We start from the raw sequence: 17,454 nt of genomic DNA, 5'->3' as shown, positions 1-17,454 counted from the left end.
GCTTCCTTGACCAGGCAAGGTCCCGACTTGGTCACCTGACTGGAGCCACCCTGAGATAATGTTTAGTAGTAATTCTATGTAGTCTTTTATTTTGTGGAAGGTAGAAAATCACATTTTTTTTTTTCTCCAGAGCTCAGCTATCTGTTAAGAGTGTGATTGGTGGGGAATCAATCAATGAGAATTGCTCCATGTTTGAGTTATCATTTCCAACCCCTCACCTTCCCCAGCAACCCCCTCCTTCGTTGTATTTGATAAAGGACATGTGTTCGTGTTTCATCTTCAAAATAAAAATTTATTCAATCTGTAACAACATTGAATCTGCACATTTGCGCACAAGTTCACATTTAAAAACAGCGGAGCACATCAGTAATAAAAAAATCTATGATACAAGTGGAACATCCCAACCACCAGGAAGATTAAGGAAGGAGATGAGCCCACTCTTTATATTCTGTTTCAAATGCCTCAAAAAGGTCCCAGAGATTCCAGGGAGCACCTGCTTTATTTAATAAAACGTGAGCATAAAAGTTTGGGGGTGGCCTGGGGCAAAAGTAACAGTCTGTGAGTCTTCTGGACTTGTTTTCCATATTCTGGACAAGTCCTAAAAAAATGAAGTAGAAAGAAACAAAGGAAAGGCACCTTAAGCTACGCCAAGCAAAACAAAACCCAACAAAAAATAAAAACCAAGCAATCCCCTGTGGGGTTGTTGATTGGAAAACATTTCAGGGCCAGTTACCCAGTTTTCTGATTGGGTCCTCAGCTCTGCCTGTGTACACAGGCTGTGCCACCATTGCTGTGGGACACAGATGGCAGCACCAGTTAAAGACCTCTTGAGGACTCTTCAAGCTGATGAGGGGCGATTCCAGTTTAGAAATCCTGTCCTAGATCTCTGGGGCATTGAGAAAATGAGGCTGGTCTCTTCCCATAGCAGGAGCCAGGCCCAGTCACCCTCCACTTCCAGGCTGGAAAAGTACAGAAGCACCTTGCAATAGCTCTCCACGGCATCAAGGGACCCTAATCCCTGGGAGAAGGGTTTGGAGTGTGCAGCCTCCTGCTTTGGTAGCAGGCCTTTCCCTAACATGGGTGTCATACGAGTTGGGGCGGCAAATCACACGTGTACCTAATACATGCCTTCATCTTACTTTTAGTTTGGAAGGGAAAACAAAGTCCAAAATGCTTTTAAGTTGGATTGGTGATGAAACAGCTAAAATTTCACCTTGTCTACCATCAAAAAGCAAAACAAAATTAAACAAAAATGACACTAGCCATTCACCATTACAACCATCACTGTAAGACACACCATCACTGAGGAAACGGCGACTATTTTCTACACAGAGTGTTGTATGGGGGCGCAGGACACAGGTGGAAATCAGCTCCAGGTTTTGCCCACTTATCCATGAGGACTGACCCCTATGACATGGCTCTGTGTGAGGACTCACAGGACAGCCATTGCTGGGTGCCTGGAGAGGAAGGAGACTGGGCAGCCGACAAGATGACACAGGTTTTAATACTCACAATGTAAACAAAGTATCCACAAACAGGTGTCCAAAATGCCAAAGAATGGCTTTAAGAATTTTAAAATGCCCTTTAAAAGTGATCCTTTTTACATAATGTTTTCTTAGAAGAACAAGAAACAACTCCCACAAAAACATTTTTACCAAACATGCCTAGGTCACTTCAGAACTGAAACCCTCAGATGGAACAGGTGAAGATTTCTGCAAGCTGCTTTGTCTTAGAAAAGCAGCTTCTCTTAGGAAGCTTCAGGTCTAGCCAACAGCATCTGTCTCGGGCCCATGAACAGGAGAGGACCCCAGAGCCTGGGCTGTCCTGAAAATGAGAAAGAGAAAATACCAGCTGGGATAAAGGTACAGAACCAGGAAAATTCTGGATAAAGAGCCTGAAGAGGCCAAGATGCTAGGAATGATCCCAAACTTTTAGAATCTGAAAGGCAACCAAAAAGAGAGATGACTATTACCATCCCACAGTACTCCAAGCCTACTACAGTACACACTATTCCTAAGTGTTTGCAAGAAGGGCTAGGATTTCTCTCCTTTCATACTGACCAGGTAACCGTCCCAGATTATAGTTCAAAACCAGTGTGCTCCTGGGGCTTTTGGCCCACGCACCAAAATCTTACTCTTCATGCATGTGTGTGCAGCCAAGCATGCACGAGAGTATGCACACACACACCCTCCAGGGTAAATGAGAGTCAGATGATGGTGGTTTCTGAGATACAGATAGAGGCAATGGGCGAGATGCCAAAGCTTTTCCTCTTCAGTTTGTGAAATCTACCAAACCCCTGCCGTTCCAGGTTTGGATATTCCACGAACAGAAAAAGGAAACAGGCCAGCAGAGATTATCAAAGAGTTTGAAGAGAAGAAAGTCTGAAGAGTCCCTGACACCTCATCATACACCTCCCGAGGACAATGCTCAGTCACATAAATAAAACAAGAAGACCCAACTGTGGGATTCTGAGAGCGGTGGCAAAGCTCCTTGGCATGGTTGAATCACAGACCCTGTGTGTAAAAGGGTGTTTATTTAGGCAGGTCAATGAAATGATAAAAAACGTAATAAAAGCAAAATGAAGGCAGAATAAGACCGTTTACTCTTTAAACAAAAAGCTTGTTTTTCACAGCATTAGAGGGTTTCTTCCCAGCTTTGTTGTTCTTTAATGCAATGAGCATGAGCACTAAACACAGTGGTAGGGGAGATAAGGGAACAGTGCCGTAATGTTGACACTGCTTTTATCTCTAAATGTGTGCAATGTCACCATCTCAGGGGTTAACATCAGTGGACACCATTTTCTTACCTTCCATGCAAATTTCTCCCTGTCCCCTGTCTCAGCTTCCTGTCTTTCCCATCATATTGGTGGTGGAATTGCCACAGCAAAATGGGCACTTCAGATGGGTGAGTCCTTGGGAATTCATAACCCTGTCTCACTAGCCTCCTCACATTTGTACATACCACCTAAAAAAACACCTTACAACACATTAAATAGCCAGGAATCACCAAGCTGTATGGATGATACATCTCAACATTTAAGAAAGCTATTTAGGCACAGCACGGTTACACATAACCACTACACCACAAAGACACTTTTAACAGGTGGTTTCTGCCCAGCCTGCCTCCTGGCAGTGACATCAGTCCCAACCACAGTTCCATATGGCAACTGGACTTAAAGCTCTTCTCGAGCACCTAAGAGTAGCCTCAGTCCACCTTTCCTCTCTCCTGTGGGTAGCCCTCCTGCTTGCCCCCACTGAACTCTGCTCTCTGACATCAACTTGACAGTCTCTACATCTGCCTTTGCCTTTCAGTGCTGTGATAAACCAAAAACCTAAGTCTGAAGTCCACCAGGTCAATCTCAGCCATGTGGACATCAACCAACACAAACAGGAAGCAAATTTGCAAACCACCTTTGTTTTGGTGAGCTTCTGAGGGTACTTCACTCCAGACTAAATACATTTTCTGTAAGAAGCTGAAATAGGCTTGTTTATGGCAGGTGCGCTTGTGGTAACAATATCCAGAACAGCAGCAAAGCTACAGCATGCTAAAAGGAGTCATTACCAGGCGTTCGCCCTTGGCCGAGGCCTCCCCAACTGCCTCAGCCACCATCAGGAGCTGCCACCTGGGACAGCCATAACACTCCTACCAACTCCCTGGCTGCAGTTCAGCCACTGGCACACAGTGTTCTGGGATTTCAGCCTCAGAGAACTCAGTTTTCAGTCAACCTGTGATCTAATGGGAGCTTTCAGGGTTTCTCTGAGGAGGAAGTTACTAACACAGAATTTGGCAGGAACTGGAGATGTGAAGTCTCCCTTTCAACAATTAAAACCACCGTCAATATACTGTGCAGATTCTACGAACACCCAGCAGTTTTATTCCTGTGGTGTCTTTGTGTGTTTTCCAGTTGCAACTTAACTCCTTCTTAAAAAGAATAAATTGAAAAGATCCTACAACATCAACAACAAAACACTGTAAGCAAGTGACAACATTATGTACATAAATACTGCGTATAAACTTTAGAGAAATGACAAACCTTCCAGGAAAAGACCAAGAGGAAAAAAAAAAAAAAAACTTAGGTCAAGTGTTAACAGTGATAACGTAGAAAACTTTGCTTTCACTGGAGGTTATACACATGTAACAATTCAAATATCATCTATGAAATTAAAAAACAAAAAACCACCACAGGCAGCACTGGGGAAATAGCAAGGGGGAGGAAAGTACATTGGAAAAAAAAATATGGCCATTAAACGCAAAAGGCCCACAGAATTATTCAAGTAATGGAAGGGTTAAACCCTACAGATGTATTCATTTTGCAAGAACACGTTGAGTTTTAATTGCTGTTTTACAAACTTGTCACTATTGTGTTTTAGATGGGAGGACTGGGAAGGCCAGGATGGCCACTTGTGTGGATCCCACCAACCCAGAAGTTACCAGGCAGCAGCCTCTCCATCCACAACTTTACCTCCTCCTCCTCTTGTCATGCTTTCTTCTACAGAAGACCTTTTCCTGGGTTTTATTTGGGGTTCACTTTTAATGTCAAAAACTATTTGCTTGGTAAATTTACAAAGCTGTCTGTTATCATTTTTGTAATGACAGGCTCTGGAATACCAGAAAAAATGGATTCTGGAAAAGTCGCTTTTAAAGTGGAGCAGAACCTGTGCACCTCATAACTCCAGCGGGCTGGGGCTGGAGATGGAGGCTGAGAGCACTCTGCCGCCAGTCTGGCTGCCCTTCAGTTCATCCGCTGCCTCAGGTCTGGGAACCAAACCATCATCACAAAGACCCTGGGGAGCACCTTTGATTTCCAACTTCATCTCCACCCTACCCAGCTGCCTCCTGCCCTCAGTTGAGCAAGCACGCCTTCTCTCAGAGGGCAAAATGATAAGCAGGTGGCAGGTGACTGAAAAACAGCAATTTGCCTTTGATAAAGGTGTTCTTTGAAAATGAGTTTTTTTTTTTTTTGAGGTTTGAATTTTTTAAAAATAAAAAAAATGACAAAATGGTCTTGCAGTCCAAATCTCTTTCTCTCTTGCACACACACAGACACACACATACAAGACCCAAACCCTGCATGCGCCAAGAACAGTAAAATGACCAAAACGTTATAAAATTAACCAATAAAGTGCATGTTCCTTATATATTACACCTGCCCCTTGTACAAACATTTCTTTTCAAAAGTCATATGTGTAGGCTCAGAATCACATGGTATTATAGAAGGGGTTGGTTGTCCGTTTTTTATCATTTGCCTTTTTAAGTCTCCTAAGGGGGTGAGTTCTGCCGTGTTGCTGACGGGGCGCCACAGCCAGTCCTGGAGCTGGGCCTGCACACTGTAGTCCCTGGGTCTGTAGCAAAGGAGGGCCTCCTTCAGAACTAGTCAATTGAGGTCCCGACCTGGGGAGTGAACACTGTTGACTGTAACCAAATTCTTTGGCATACTGCACAAGGGGCCTCTCCACTGGCTTGCTCTGAGCGATACACTCTGTTGTTTTGAGTTGCTCTATAAAATACTTGGTGGGCTCTGGGTTCTGGGGGACACCTGGGTTTTCTGGGGGCTCCTGGACCTCCATGGCATGCATGCCTGAGTCAGTCCTGATGAAGGGCTGAAGCAGTTTGAGATGAGGGGATTCTGAGATGGGTTCCCTCTCTGGTAAACAGTCTTTACAGAGGTCCAAGTAACCTAACTTGGCGAGGGATGCTGAGCGCCTCATTTGGGATGGTTTGTTAAGCCCTGTCTGGCAAATCACTCGGGACTCAATTTCTTTAGCACGTTCCTTCACCACACCAGCGCTGTGGCTGAGACCCTTTACACTGTCACTGCTGGAGCTATGTGGTAGTCGAAAGACTACGGGTGATGGGTCCAGTTTTCCTTGTAACACCTCAATATTGTCATCAAGTTTGTTAATTAAACTTAGGTCTTCGCTACTTAACTGGGAGCCCTTATGTGGCACCTCATCGCCACTGCAGAGGGGGCCCTCCTGACTTTCTTCCCATCTACCCTGCTGTGTGGAGGGCTCATTGTCTGTGCTGCTGCTTTGCTCTGTGAAGCCCTCCAGGTGAACCACGGTTTGGGAATGCAGGTAATCCACGTTAGCACAGGGTACATGGGTTGCACAACTGACAAAAGGCGCTGCTGTCTCTAGGGGTGTTGATGGGCTGTTGCTCCTAATTTCAGGGCTGCTCAGGGTGGAGGTTGGGCTGGTGGGCCTGTCATGATCAGGAGAGGACGAGTGCAGCAGAGGTAGCACTTGGGGGCGCAGAGAAACCTGGCTGGGGCAGAGAGTCTTGTTCAGATTTTCATCCAGTGCACTGAGCACAGTGATGGACTTTTCCACTTTCACTTTCCTCAGCCCTTGCTCCCCACTCTTTTTGGTGGTGGCTCCTTCAGCCTCGGGCCCAGGGGGACCAGGTGACATAAGTGTGTGGGTATACTCAATGATTTCTATCCTCTTGGGAAGGGAAAGAGGGACTGCCTCAGTCTCAGAGCCCTGGCATAAAAGCACAGTCCTCTGCTCCTTTGGGACTCCGTCCTGCTGTGTTCTAGCATCTGACCCTGGGTAATCCTGAGGAGCTGGCAAGGGGTGAAACTCCAGCAGCTTGGATGCTGGAACGATGGCTTCCTGCTCAGGAGGGAGCAGTGAGCCAGCCTCAGATCCACTGCACTCCCCCTTGCCCTTGCTCATCTCTGATTCCTCAGGGACAACGGAATGTTCCAGAGTGGCTTCATCACTTTTCCCTTTTGGTGCTAGGTCTGCCACAAGAGAATCATTCTTGGAATTCTTACGAGTGGACAGTGAGGTACATACAGGGGCAGCCCCATGGTGCTCCTGCTCTTGCCGCAATCGTTCTTCGAACTCCAGTGTGGCTCGCTTCACTGAGCCCGGGCACCACTTCGCACCTGGGTGCATCCCTGGGCCACGGAGCTCCTGTTCCCCCTCAGCTGGTTCTTCTTCTTCCAAGTCTGCTGTGAATGAACGTGTGGTTGGGCAGCCTTCGGGGTCCCACTTCCCTGAGTCTTTGGCTAGTTCTGGCTGGGCTGTGCAGGAACCCCTGTTCTGCTCCAGATTCCCAGGTTTGTCTTCCAAGGCCTGGGCCCTCTCAACGGGCAGCTCATGGATGGCGGCCTTCTTTGGTGTATGGCATGGGTTGGGTAGGACATCTCCTTTCAGTTGAATCTGTCCAACTCCTTGACTGATGGACTCAATCTCAGTGATGATTTCTTTGACTGAAATTGCATTTTCTGAGTGAGACTGCATGAAGATGTCTGGGCTGACCAGTTCTGAGATTGCCTAAGAAGAGAAAGTAGTGAGATGGTTATGGAGAACTGCAGCCTAATTGAAAAGGCCAGATGTTCTGCTTATTAATCCTCTGATCCAGGACAACCTATCTGGACATGAGGACACAAATAATGGAGTGCCTGAGGCTGTACTCTGACCATCTGTTTTGTGATACAAGGAACAAACCAGGACTCATCAAAGCCAGAGATACAAAATTAGTTCCTAGGTCTACAAAACTGTACACTGTAGTCCTTGGGTCTGTAGCAAAGGAGGGCCTCTTTCAGAACTAGTCTATTCAGGTCCTCAAGCAGGATTCCAATTCAATACCTTGCCCTCAAAATTAATAGCAAATAATCCCTGGAGGGTCCCATAATACTTATTTTTCTAAGACCACGAGCACCCAGGATACAGGCCATAATGGCATAAATCAACCTTCTTCCTCTGGCCTATCAACTTCCAGTTAGACCCTAGTCTAGTTCAAGTGGAAGAGTTTAATTCAAGGGCTTGGTGGCCACCTTAGATATGCCTTAGAGCAAGATGGATGAGGGTACCACCTAATGTCTAACAGGACACTCACTGCTCTCTTCTCTCCTCGGTTTTGCCAGGTTTCATCCACATCCTCCCACTGCTTCTCCCAGCAGCAGCAGCCCCAGCACAGATGGGCAGGGAGAATGCACTCTATATCTGACCACACAATCCCTAAGTTTCACACGGCTCCTTCTGGGAAAGGGTTATGTTGCTTATGCAGCCACATAGCTCAGCAAACTTTGAAACTGTGATTCTCTGATATTTTATTGTTTTACCATTTATGAATTCCTAGACGAATTTATGACAAGGCCAAAGAATTTGGCCAACGCAAAATCAGGTCCTACTGTAAAAAACAACCAACCAAGATTTTAAAAATCTGGACATGGCCTTTGGAAACCTCTTAAAGAGGCATCATTATGACCATCAATCTACTTTGTTAAACATTTTTGTAAGCTTTCAAAGTACAATTACTTCCTTTGCAATTGTTCAGGTCTTTCTTCTTCAAAAGAGAGTCAGTATTAGTACAAACTAACAAGGCCAGTCATGTCTTTGGGGAAAATCTGCCAGGGCATCAGGATGAGGCAAACTTGGCAAGATTGGGAGAGACGCCACAGCAGGTCTGGGATGTGTATGGCCTGTGGAAAGGGTGCTCATATGATCAAGGTCTTTGCAGAAAGGCTATTTCTGTCAGTGCTGCTATACCCAGTGGTCCAAAGGAGAGCTCAAGCATTCTAACTTCCAGGTCAAAAAGAAACAAAGGCAAAGCCTTTGGGGGAAGGAGAAGACAGAAGCAGAGGCAAGAACTGTCCTGGGGCAGTTAAGGAGAAAACAGATGAGTGGACAAGGTGGTAAATATATGAGAGACATCAGGAGATGTCAAGAATCTCTTCAGTCCCACTAAAATTATTAGTGAAGTTTGGTAAGTTAGAGGAAACTTGTCACCATTTACTGCCCAAGACACCACTGTCTATAAGATGCATCCCAATTTCAGAAACATCAACACGAGAGTGTGAATCTCAGAACTGATGATTTACCAGGAATTCTTTGCCTGAACTGAGATGGCTTGTAAGAACTAATACACCACCAAGAAGGACCTAAGGATTTTGTCTGCTCTCGGATCATTTCCCCAAGCCAAGCCTCAATTCTTCAGCACCTATGGGTCTGAAATGAGCAACAATTCAGCAACGTTATTAATAGCAAGAGCTCAGTATGAAGAATCAGTTGCTACTCTGACAACTATTTACACATGCCTAGTCTTTGAATTTTCTGCAGCAAAAAAGAATTTCCCAAGCAAATCCATCTTCTCAGAGGGACACAGGTTTCACTTAGGCAGCTCTGAGTCACTGGCACTTCATTATTGGTGACAACTGATCTGAAATACAGAGTTCAGGGCGGGGACCTCTCCTTGCTTAGCCAAGACATTCATTTTGGCTAATCCCTTCCCTCTTCACCCCCTCTCAGAAGTGCTTCCAGTGACACCAAAAGCCTGAAAAGATAAATTCCTCAAAAGACAAATGATTAAAAAAAAAACAAAAAAAAACCCCTAAGTTTTCCAGGAAAATGTCAGCCTTGAGACTGTCCCTCCCATATTGCCTTCCTAAACCCACAACAACATTAAATATAAAGTGCACAAAGTAGAATTCCAAACATTTTGTCTCTGAAGAAAACGTCAGTAAGTGGAGAGCTATAAAGACAGCACTTACCTTTGGCTGTTCCTCATCTACCGAAGATTCTTCAGATGCATGGGGAGTATTGCTCAAAGAGCTGCTTCTCTGGTCATCAGCTGTCACTTCAGGAGGGGTGACTTCTACCACTGACAGTCGGCAGTTTTCACTCCTTCCTCCACCCAATTCTTCCATCCTTGAGTGGGAAAAAGATTGGGACCGGGTTTCTTGGGAAAGTTCTACAAACTTCTCTAGGGCACTAAAAAAATCAATGCGATCTGTACTGAAATCTGACACCTCTGCCTGGCAACTGGGTTGGGGGCTCGGTGACTCAGGGTCAGGAGACATGGGGAGGTCTTTTAGTCGAGATGTCAATTCTTCCATAGGCAGTAAGTGGACGTTCATGTCTGCTTTCAGTGCGTCTGTCTCTAAGTCTTCCACTGTTAAGTCTGCAAACTTGTGGGCTACTTCTGGGGCCTGCCCAGGTTGGATCAAGACTTTGGATGCGTGGCAGTTGTCAAGCGGGAATTTTGATTCATTCAGACAACATCCTGATGAGCATCCATTGATGTCATTTAGGTTTAATTCATCTTCAATCTGTCCAGGATGAAAGTCCCCAGAAGTAAACTCCAAGCAGATCATTCTTTCTTTGGTACACAGGCCTTTCTGACTTGTATCTTGTGGTACCATGTGTTCCACGAAGACGGGAGGTACGGATGGGTGGCTCTCCATGGTTTTTACCTCAGCAATCTGGTCGGCTGAGGTAGTGATTTCCTTCTTGTTGAGTTCCAGCCCTGGTTTGCAGATGGGTTCATGGTGGTCTGAGAGGTCGCTATCTGAATGAGATCTCCAGAGCTTATTATGCCGTTGTTTGCTGTGGAGGAGATACACAAGAAACGCTTTACTCTGGTTTGTGAAAACAATCAACACCCTGGGAACCGCTCCCAGATAAACTTAAATCTTAACCCTCAAAGTGCTTTGTTAATGCCCAGTGGGAAGAGACAGTAAACATTTGAAGAAGATGCTCAATTTAACTGATAACACCCCACCCAGTGCAGTCGAGTTGATTCCGACTCATAGCGACCCTATAGGACAGAGTAGAACTGCCCCACTGATAGCAAAACAAAACAAACCAACAAAAACAAATTAACATGAGAGCTGAGTTTTTTACCTATCCGACTGACAGGAGTTAAAATGATTGGTAACAGCCAGTGTTGATGATGGTGTGAACAAACATACGTGCTCATACACTGCTGGTAGCAACGTGAATTACAGGATTTTTAAGAGCAATCTGGCAAGAGCTCTCAAAATGTAAGACTTTTTCTTAGAGAAATATTACTTTAAATGCACAAAGATACACATATAAAGATGTTACCGTAGCACTGTAGCAGTAAAAAATTAGGCACATGCAGAAAAGAATTTATGTAAATTACAGTTCACACAACTATCTGCTATGAAGCTGTGAAAACAGGTATTTTAGTGGAACGATGTCCAAAGTATACTAGTAAATGAAAAAGCACTTTGAAAACACTTGAAATTTTCTGTCCCCACGTTAGAATAAGTAAAGGGAAAAATTGGGGGAACATTACCAAACTGGTAACAGTGAGTTTTTTTTTTTCTTTCCGAAAAAGGCAGAAATAAGAAATACCAGGGGCTTTTACTTTCTAGACTCTCTATGATTTTTGAATTTTTAAAATCATAAGCAGTTTAACCTTTATAATCACACACACACACAAATCCCTACAATCAAAAGACAAGTAATAAAAAAAACGGAAATACTCTGTGGGAACCCATTACACCAAGTCCTCATAATTGGGGCGAAGGGAGCTGATGTAGGACAATGGCTAACATGGGGGTGTGAGGAATGTGGTGATCATTTTTCAACAGGAAAGCCAAGATGGGCTAGTAAATCCAGAAAGAAAGCTCAGTAACAGAATGGAAGAGGATGAGCATAAAGTACAGGTCTTTTTTCAAAAGGATCCGTGGCTAAAAACCATTGAGCTCAGATGATGCCTGGAAAAACAGGTGGGTTCTTCAGAGACATTGTATCTCCTTTTTTTCTATGTCTTTTGGTTTATTTTACATCCTCCACACCCCCATCCCTTGGTTTATTTAAAAAAAAAAAAAACTTTTTTTTTTAGATTTTATTTTACAGAGAAAAGGTCTGAGATGGGGATGAGACTGCATTTTAAACCACATATTCTAACAAGAAAGCACACAGCTACCCAACCAAACAGCCCACTGCCATTGAGTTGATTCGGACTCATGGTGATCCTACAGAACAGAGTAGAACTGCCCCACAGGGCTTCCCAGGCTGTAAATCTTTATAGGAAGCTGAATGCCACATCTTTCTCCCAGTGCAGTTGGTGGGTTTGAACTGCCGACCTTTCGGTCAGCAGCAAGTGCTTAACCCACTGCACTACCAGGGCTCCTCAGTTACCCAAAGCCCCAGCCAAAAAGAGAAAGGTGGCCCTGTAGCTGGTCAGGACCACCTGCCAAGGGAACAGGTCACTGAGTGTAGTGCTCGGGGGTGTGGTCTCCATTACTTACAAGCTGATGAGGAGTTACCTAACTGCAGGGTGGAATGGGAAACTCAGCCCAAAACAACAACTTGCTCCTGGGCTCAGGGCCACGCCTGCCTCTGCAGCCTGTGAATCTCTGCCGAGTCATGCGCCTGCACTAACGTGAACCCGTTTGTTCTCAACTCTGCACCTGCTCTCAGCCTGTCTGCTGCTGGGGTGGGGCTCCCTCTGCCTCAGGCCTGCACAGCAGAGAGGTGCTTTTCTGAGCAGGGACCAGGTCCATCTGTTTATGAAGACAAGCTGTAATCAATCAGCTGGGTGTGAGGTGGGGTTTTCACACCCTCCAAACTGCATGAACTTCAGTCACCCCTAGGAGGAGACAACATGTCACACATCCCAAACACTGGGGTAGCTGTGGGAAGGGGCAGGCTGACTGCTTGACTGGTGGGGCCTAAAAGTACCTTGTGACCAACCGAGGACTGCCAGTGCTCTTCCTTTTGAAGTTGCTTCTCCTACATCCTGACAACTCCATTCCCTGCCCTCGCTATGACTGTGTTCAGTTTCTATCCCTCACCCACCGTGAAGATGTTCCAACCCGCACCCACTCCTCTCACCCACCATGGTGGGACAATTCCAGTGATACAAATGACTAGGAGAAAAGTCTCAGGAAGCTCTTCTCTTTTCACCTTTCTCATGCTACAAAAGAACAACTTATCTTATCACGTAACAAGCAAAGGGGATGTCTTCATGATCCCAAGAACCCTCCGAAGTCTGACTTCTTAACTGCCTGCAAATCACCAACCAATTGGGAGGCAATGAGAAACTAAGTTATGCTAACAGGCACACACGGGGTGCAAGTTTCAAAGGAAGTGGCCACTGACATCACAGCTGTGCTGCCCAGCAGGGACTTCCTTCTATTCCTGGGGAAGATAATCATCAGAAAACATTGGGTCCAGGCTCTGGAATTAAACTGACACCTATTTGTAAAAGGGAAAGAAAAAACTGCAAATCCAAAGATGGGTCTGATGATACCTCCTTTTTCATGTTTGCAGTAGGACCCACGGGGTGAGTGGCAGGCAGCTGATACAGTCAAGATCTTCACTACCATTGCCTCTGAAGCACCCCATGCCATTTGGCACCCCCCCGCCCCGTTCCTAATCACCTCCCCCCTCAGAGGTGACCTCTATTCTAAATTTTGCACTTACCATTCCTTGTCTTTACGGTGGTACCACGTTTTTGTTCTTTTACTACTTAGTTTTCCATGTTTTGAACTTTATGTAAATAAAATCCTACTGTATGTATTCTTCTACAACTTTATTTGCCTAACATCATGTGCTTTTGATATTCTTAGATGTGCGTAGCTGTAATTACAGAGTGGGATGAATATGTCACAATTTATTTATCCATTTATCCAATTACAAGGTTGACTATTACAAATGACACTGCCATGAACATTCTTGGTTTCTCAGTGGTGTTTTACACAGGAACAGAAAAGGTGGTTATAAGGTATGTGTGCGGCATTTATTTTCTTGGTGACACCAAAAATATTTTCCAACGAAGCCTTTTTTCAAGTCAGTTTATTCTAGTGCATTTTAATAGGGAGAGATGTAAGACATTAGATCATATCTATTATTTTAAACTGTTAATTTTTAAGTCCCGCTGACTCTTCCACCTATTCCAGGCAGGCAGTGAGTAAACAAGATGCTAGAAGATAACTTCAGAGTTGGTTTGTGGCCTGGATGATGTAATCAAGTCTCAGGTTCTTTTTTCCCCTTGAGTGGCCTCTGACCTGAATCTGGATTTACATAAACATACAGATACACGTGAGATGACTGGGCCACTGTGGGTAAGAATTTGGCCTTTTACTTAGTAAACAAACAACTGTTGTTGTTGTCGTTAGGTGCCGTTGAGTCGGTTCCGACTCACACGATCCCATGTACAGCAGGATGAAACACTGCCCCAGTCCTGTGCCACCCTTATAATCATTGTTATGCTTGAGCAAATGAACAACAAGGAAATTTAAATGACAGGTGTATATGGTAACCCGTTCTCTTGCCTCCACTTTCTTGTTGTTATGTTTGGAGAAGCATCAAGTCTGTTAGAGAAAGTTAATACAGTCATGCGTCACTTAACATCCATGACGCATTCTGCGAAAATAGGATGTTAAGCGATTTGGACGTTGTGTGAGCATCCCTAAATTGCGAGCAACAGCATTCACTGATTTTCTACCTTCATGTTGTTTGATAACCTTTTGTTTCACTTCCGAATCGGTACTTCTTTGGCTTTTGCTGCTGCTATCCCTAGCACTGGTTTTGCTGCATCTGGGAGCCATGATGCACGTCATGGTAATATTTTCAAAAGAAAATTAAACAGAGAGATAATGCTACAACATTCAAGAGATGCACGATACATGAGATTGGATGTTGCCCACGAGTCGAAGCAGACACTGCTGTATAGTAAACTTTTTATTTGTAAGCAGGGAAAGCTCACATAAAATAAAGATAGAAAGCACAGTAGATACATAAGCCAGTAACACAGACATTTATGTAGTACACGTTATATATGTACTGTACCATTTTATGCCTGGCAGTGCAACTGCTTTGTATACAAGAGACATGAGATACACGTGTTACACGCGGGAAGCTGCTGTGTTCGCTACGTCCAGTTCCGTCTGTTATGTCCTGTTTTCTGATCAGGATTTCTGAACTCTATGACAACTTTATGGGACCACGGACATATACGTGGTCGGATGTTGTCCAAATGGACGTTATGTAGCACATGGCTACACAGAGGAAAACACTGGTAAAAATGGAGCATCGGTTACAATAAAATCACATTGTTTATGGCTATTCTTAAGATATTAGGCAGCCTGTAGAAATGGGAGAGATAGAAGAGAAAGAACATTAACTGAACATTTTCTATGTGGGTGAATGGTCCCAGGCACCTTAAGGTTATTTCAGTGAAAAGCTATTAGGAAGACCCTTTAAACCACAATTTTACTTGGCTGTCACCTGATCAGAAATCCACCTCCCATCACTCTTGGGTTCCCTGCTGCTGGCTGACCACTGTGCACAAGTTAATTAGACTTCAATGTCCCCACCAGCAAAGCTGGGCTAAAAGACAACTCTGTCTCTTCCTGTCCTGGACACGGGGACATTCAAAGAATAAAAAACGACATCTGTTCAGGACATGTGGCATGAACTCTCCCTGGCCACCACCCAGCTTTTCTTCCTTGCCCCCTATACACTGGAACCCGATACCACGGACACATGGTCCAGCTTGCCAGTGGTCTGCCTGAAATCTGAGCCTGACTAATGGAACATAAATCTGCCAGGTACCTGCATGATCAGAGTGCAGAATAACAAACAGGGCTGCTGGCAGTTTAATGGAGAGTTTCAGACACATATACACCACCCCCTTCCCCACTCATGCCTTACTCCCAGCCCCCCTGTTGTAAAATAAATAAAGATATGAACAGTATCAGCAGTTTTATAATACCCCCCCATTTTATGTCTAAAACGGAATATTAAATATTAGCCCTCTTTCCCAAGCCCTTAATGACATACTGGAAGATGTAAAAAGTCCTTATACTGTCACTGTTTGGCCCAAACCATCATACTCTGATTAAGACATGCTGCTGTTAGTTGCCATCGAGTCGATTCTGACTCATGGTGACCCCATATGTGCAGAATAGAACTGCTTCATAGGGTTTTCAAGGCTGTGACCTTTTGGAAGCAGATTGCCAGGCCTGTCTTCTGAGATGCCTCTGGGTGGGTTTGGACTGCCAACTTCTAGTAGTTTTTGCTACCCAGGGATTCTGTGATTAAAAGATAGTCACCAATTTATAAATTACTACAGGAGGCTGGTGTCACTTCAGTCAACTTCTCTTTTACCAAGAGGTCAAAGCATCAAGCTAATACCCTCAGAGTTGCCACCTCAAGTGAAGCACCCAGCGCCACCCTGAATAACCATGGGGCTGATGAATGCTAGGATCGCTACTACATGGAAAACTACCACATGCCTCCTGGGAGAAGATATGAAATACAAGATCTGAGCAACTGTTCTGCAAAGAGACTGAGTGGGAGTGTTCTAAGTACTTTCCTTTCCTGGTCACCTATGCTGCAAGGCTTAAAGAGCTGCAGTCACAGGAGCTGGGGCTTCTCTTTCTTTGCCCTTCTAAGCAGGCAGACCCAGAGCAGCACTCGGGCTGGCCAAGGGTCTGCTGGGCCCAATTTACGTGGCAGTTGGCTTGGCAGGTAGCCTACAAGCACCAAGGTTTTTTGACAACATGTTGTAGACTGCAGACTCTAAAGGCTGCATACCTAACAGATACTTCCAATTCTTTTTCCTTACTGGCAGAGGGGCCTGACTTGGTTTGGGTAGTCACTGTCCCATGGGTCCAGGAAATGTAGTACTTCTCTAGCCCCAGAGGATAAACATGAATTTGTTTTAGCTGGTCCTAGAAATTCTATTTCTCTCGGCAGGGGCTGGTTTTACATATACGATCCAATCCTTGCCAGCGGGTCCTGAAGGAAGTCCACTAGGGGAATTCTAGGAGAGGTTTTCTTCCCTAATTAAAATGCTCCTTTTCTTCAGCCAGATGCTGTGGAATTTATATGTGGATGCCTAGGTTGGTTTTATGCCCTGACTAAAGGTATTACTCCTCTCTGAAGGTGTCTTTCTCTACAGGCTTCTCCTTTTAGGTTCTAGTAACTGCTCCCTCCCCTCATTGGGCCTAGGAGTGGTAAAAGCTTTGCTGATACTAGTTCCTTGGGAGTCTACTACAACCCTACACCTTTGCAAATGGCCCCTTTATTGAGTCCTCCTCAAATAACCCTAATCTAAGCATGCCATGTGTTTCTTGCTGAGATCCAGGGTGATGGTGGTATCTTATAACTTGAAGCCAATGCAGCCTAAGTGATATCCCCAGCACGAAATTCTAGTTCCTAAAAGCCAGAAAACATCAACATAGGGAATCCCAGAACCACTTACCATCCCAGTTTCTAATGAACTTACTGTGCTTGTGGGTGGTGGGAGGCAGTGGTTGATGTCAAGGAGGAAATAAAGCATGCATGTATATGTATACTGAGCCCTGGTGGTTAAGTGCTATGGCTGTTAACCAAAAAGATGAGTAGTTTGAATCTACTAAGTGCTCCCTGAAAACCTTTTAGGGTAGTTCTACTCTGTCCTATAGGGTCAACTATGAGTTGGCATTGACCCAATGGCAATTTTTTTTTTTTTTGGTATATATGTGTTTTCTGGGTAGCGTCCAAAGGCTACCCTTTACATCTGAATAACCCTTAATGGCACATAATGAACATTTATATAGATTTTTATTTATGATAATCTTGTGAGATAGGTCTCTTGATTTTCATTTTACAGGTAGGGTCAGGTCAGGATCAGAAACGAGAAGTAACTTATTCAAGGTTGCAGCAAGGGGTAAAGCAGGAATGGAAACCAGACCTA

At 44.7% G+C, this 17,454-nt stretch overlaps 1 protein-coding gene across 3 annotated transcripts in view; it reads right to left on the bottom strand.

Moving 5' to 3' along the window:
* Positions 1 to 281: 281 nt before the first annotated feature.
* The window catches only part of SSH2 (slingshot protein phosphatase 2), a 267,882-nt gene continuing 250,709 nt past the window's right edge, over positions 282 to 17,454 (bottom strand). For all 3 annotated transcript variants that reach the window (XM_049859757.1, XM_049859759.1, XM_049859758.1), the window contains 2 exons: positions 9,506 to 10,340; positions 282 to 7,286 (listed from right to left, as the gene is read on the bottom strand). In XM_049859757.1, coding sequence (XP_049715714.1) covers positions 5,199 to 7,286; positions 9,506 to 10,340 — 2,923 coding nt within the window. In that variant the 3' untranslated portion in view covers positions 282 to 5,198. The remainder of the gene's footprint in view (positions 7,287 to 9,505; positions 10,341 to 17,454) is intronic.

Source organism: Elephas maximus, chromosome 19, assembly GCF_024166365.1.
Source record: "Elephas maximus indicus isolate mEleMax1 chromosome 19, mEleMax1 primary haplotype, whole genome shotgun sequence".
In the NCBI taxonomy this organism is placed as follows: Eukaryota; Metazoa; Chordata; class Mammalia; order Proboscidea; family Elephantidae; genus Elephas; species Elephas maximus.
This window is presented reverse-complemented; position numbering and strand designations above follow the sequence as displayed.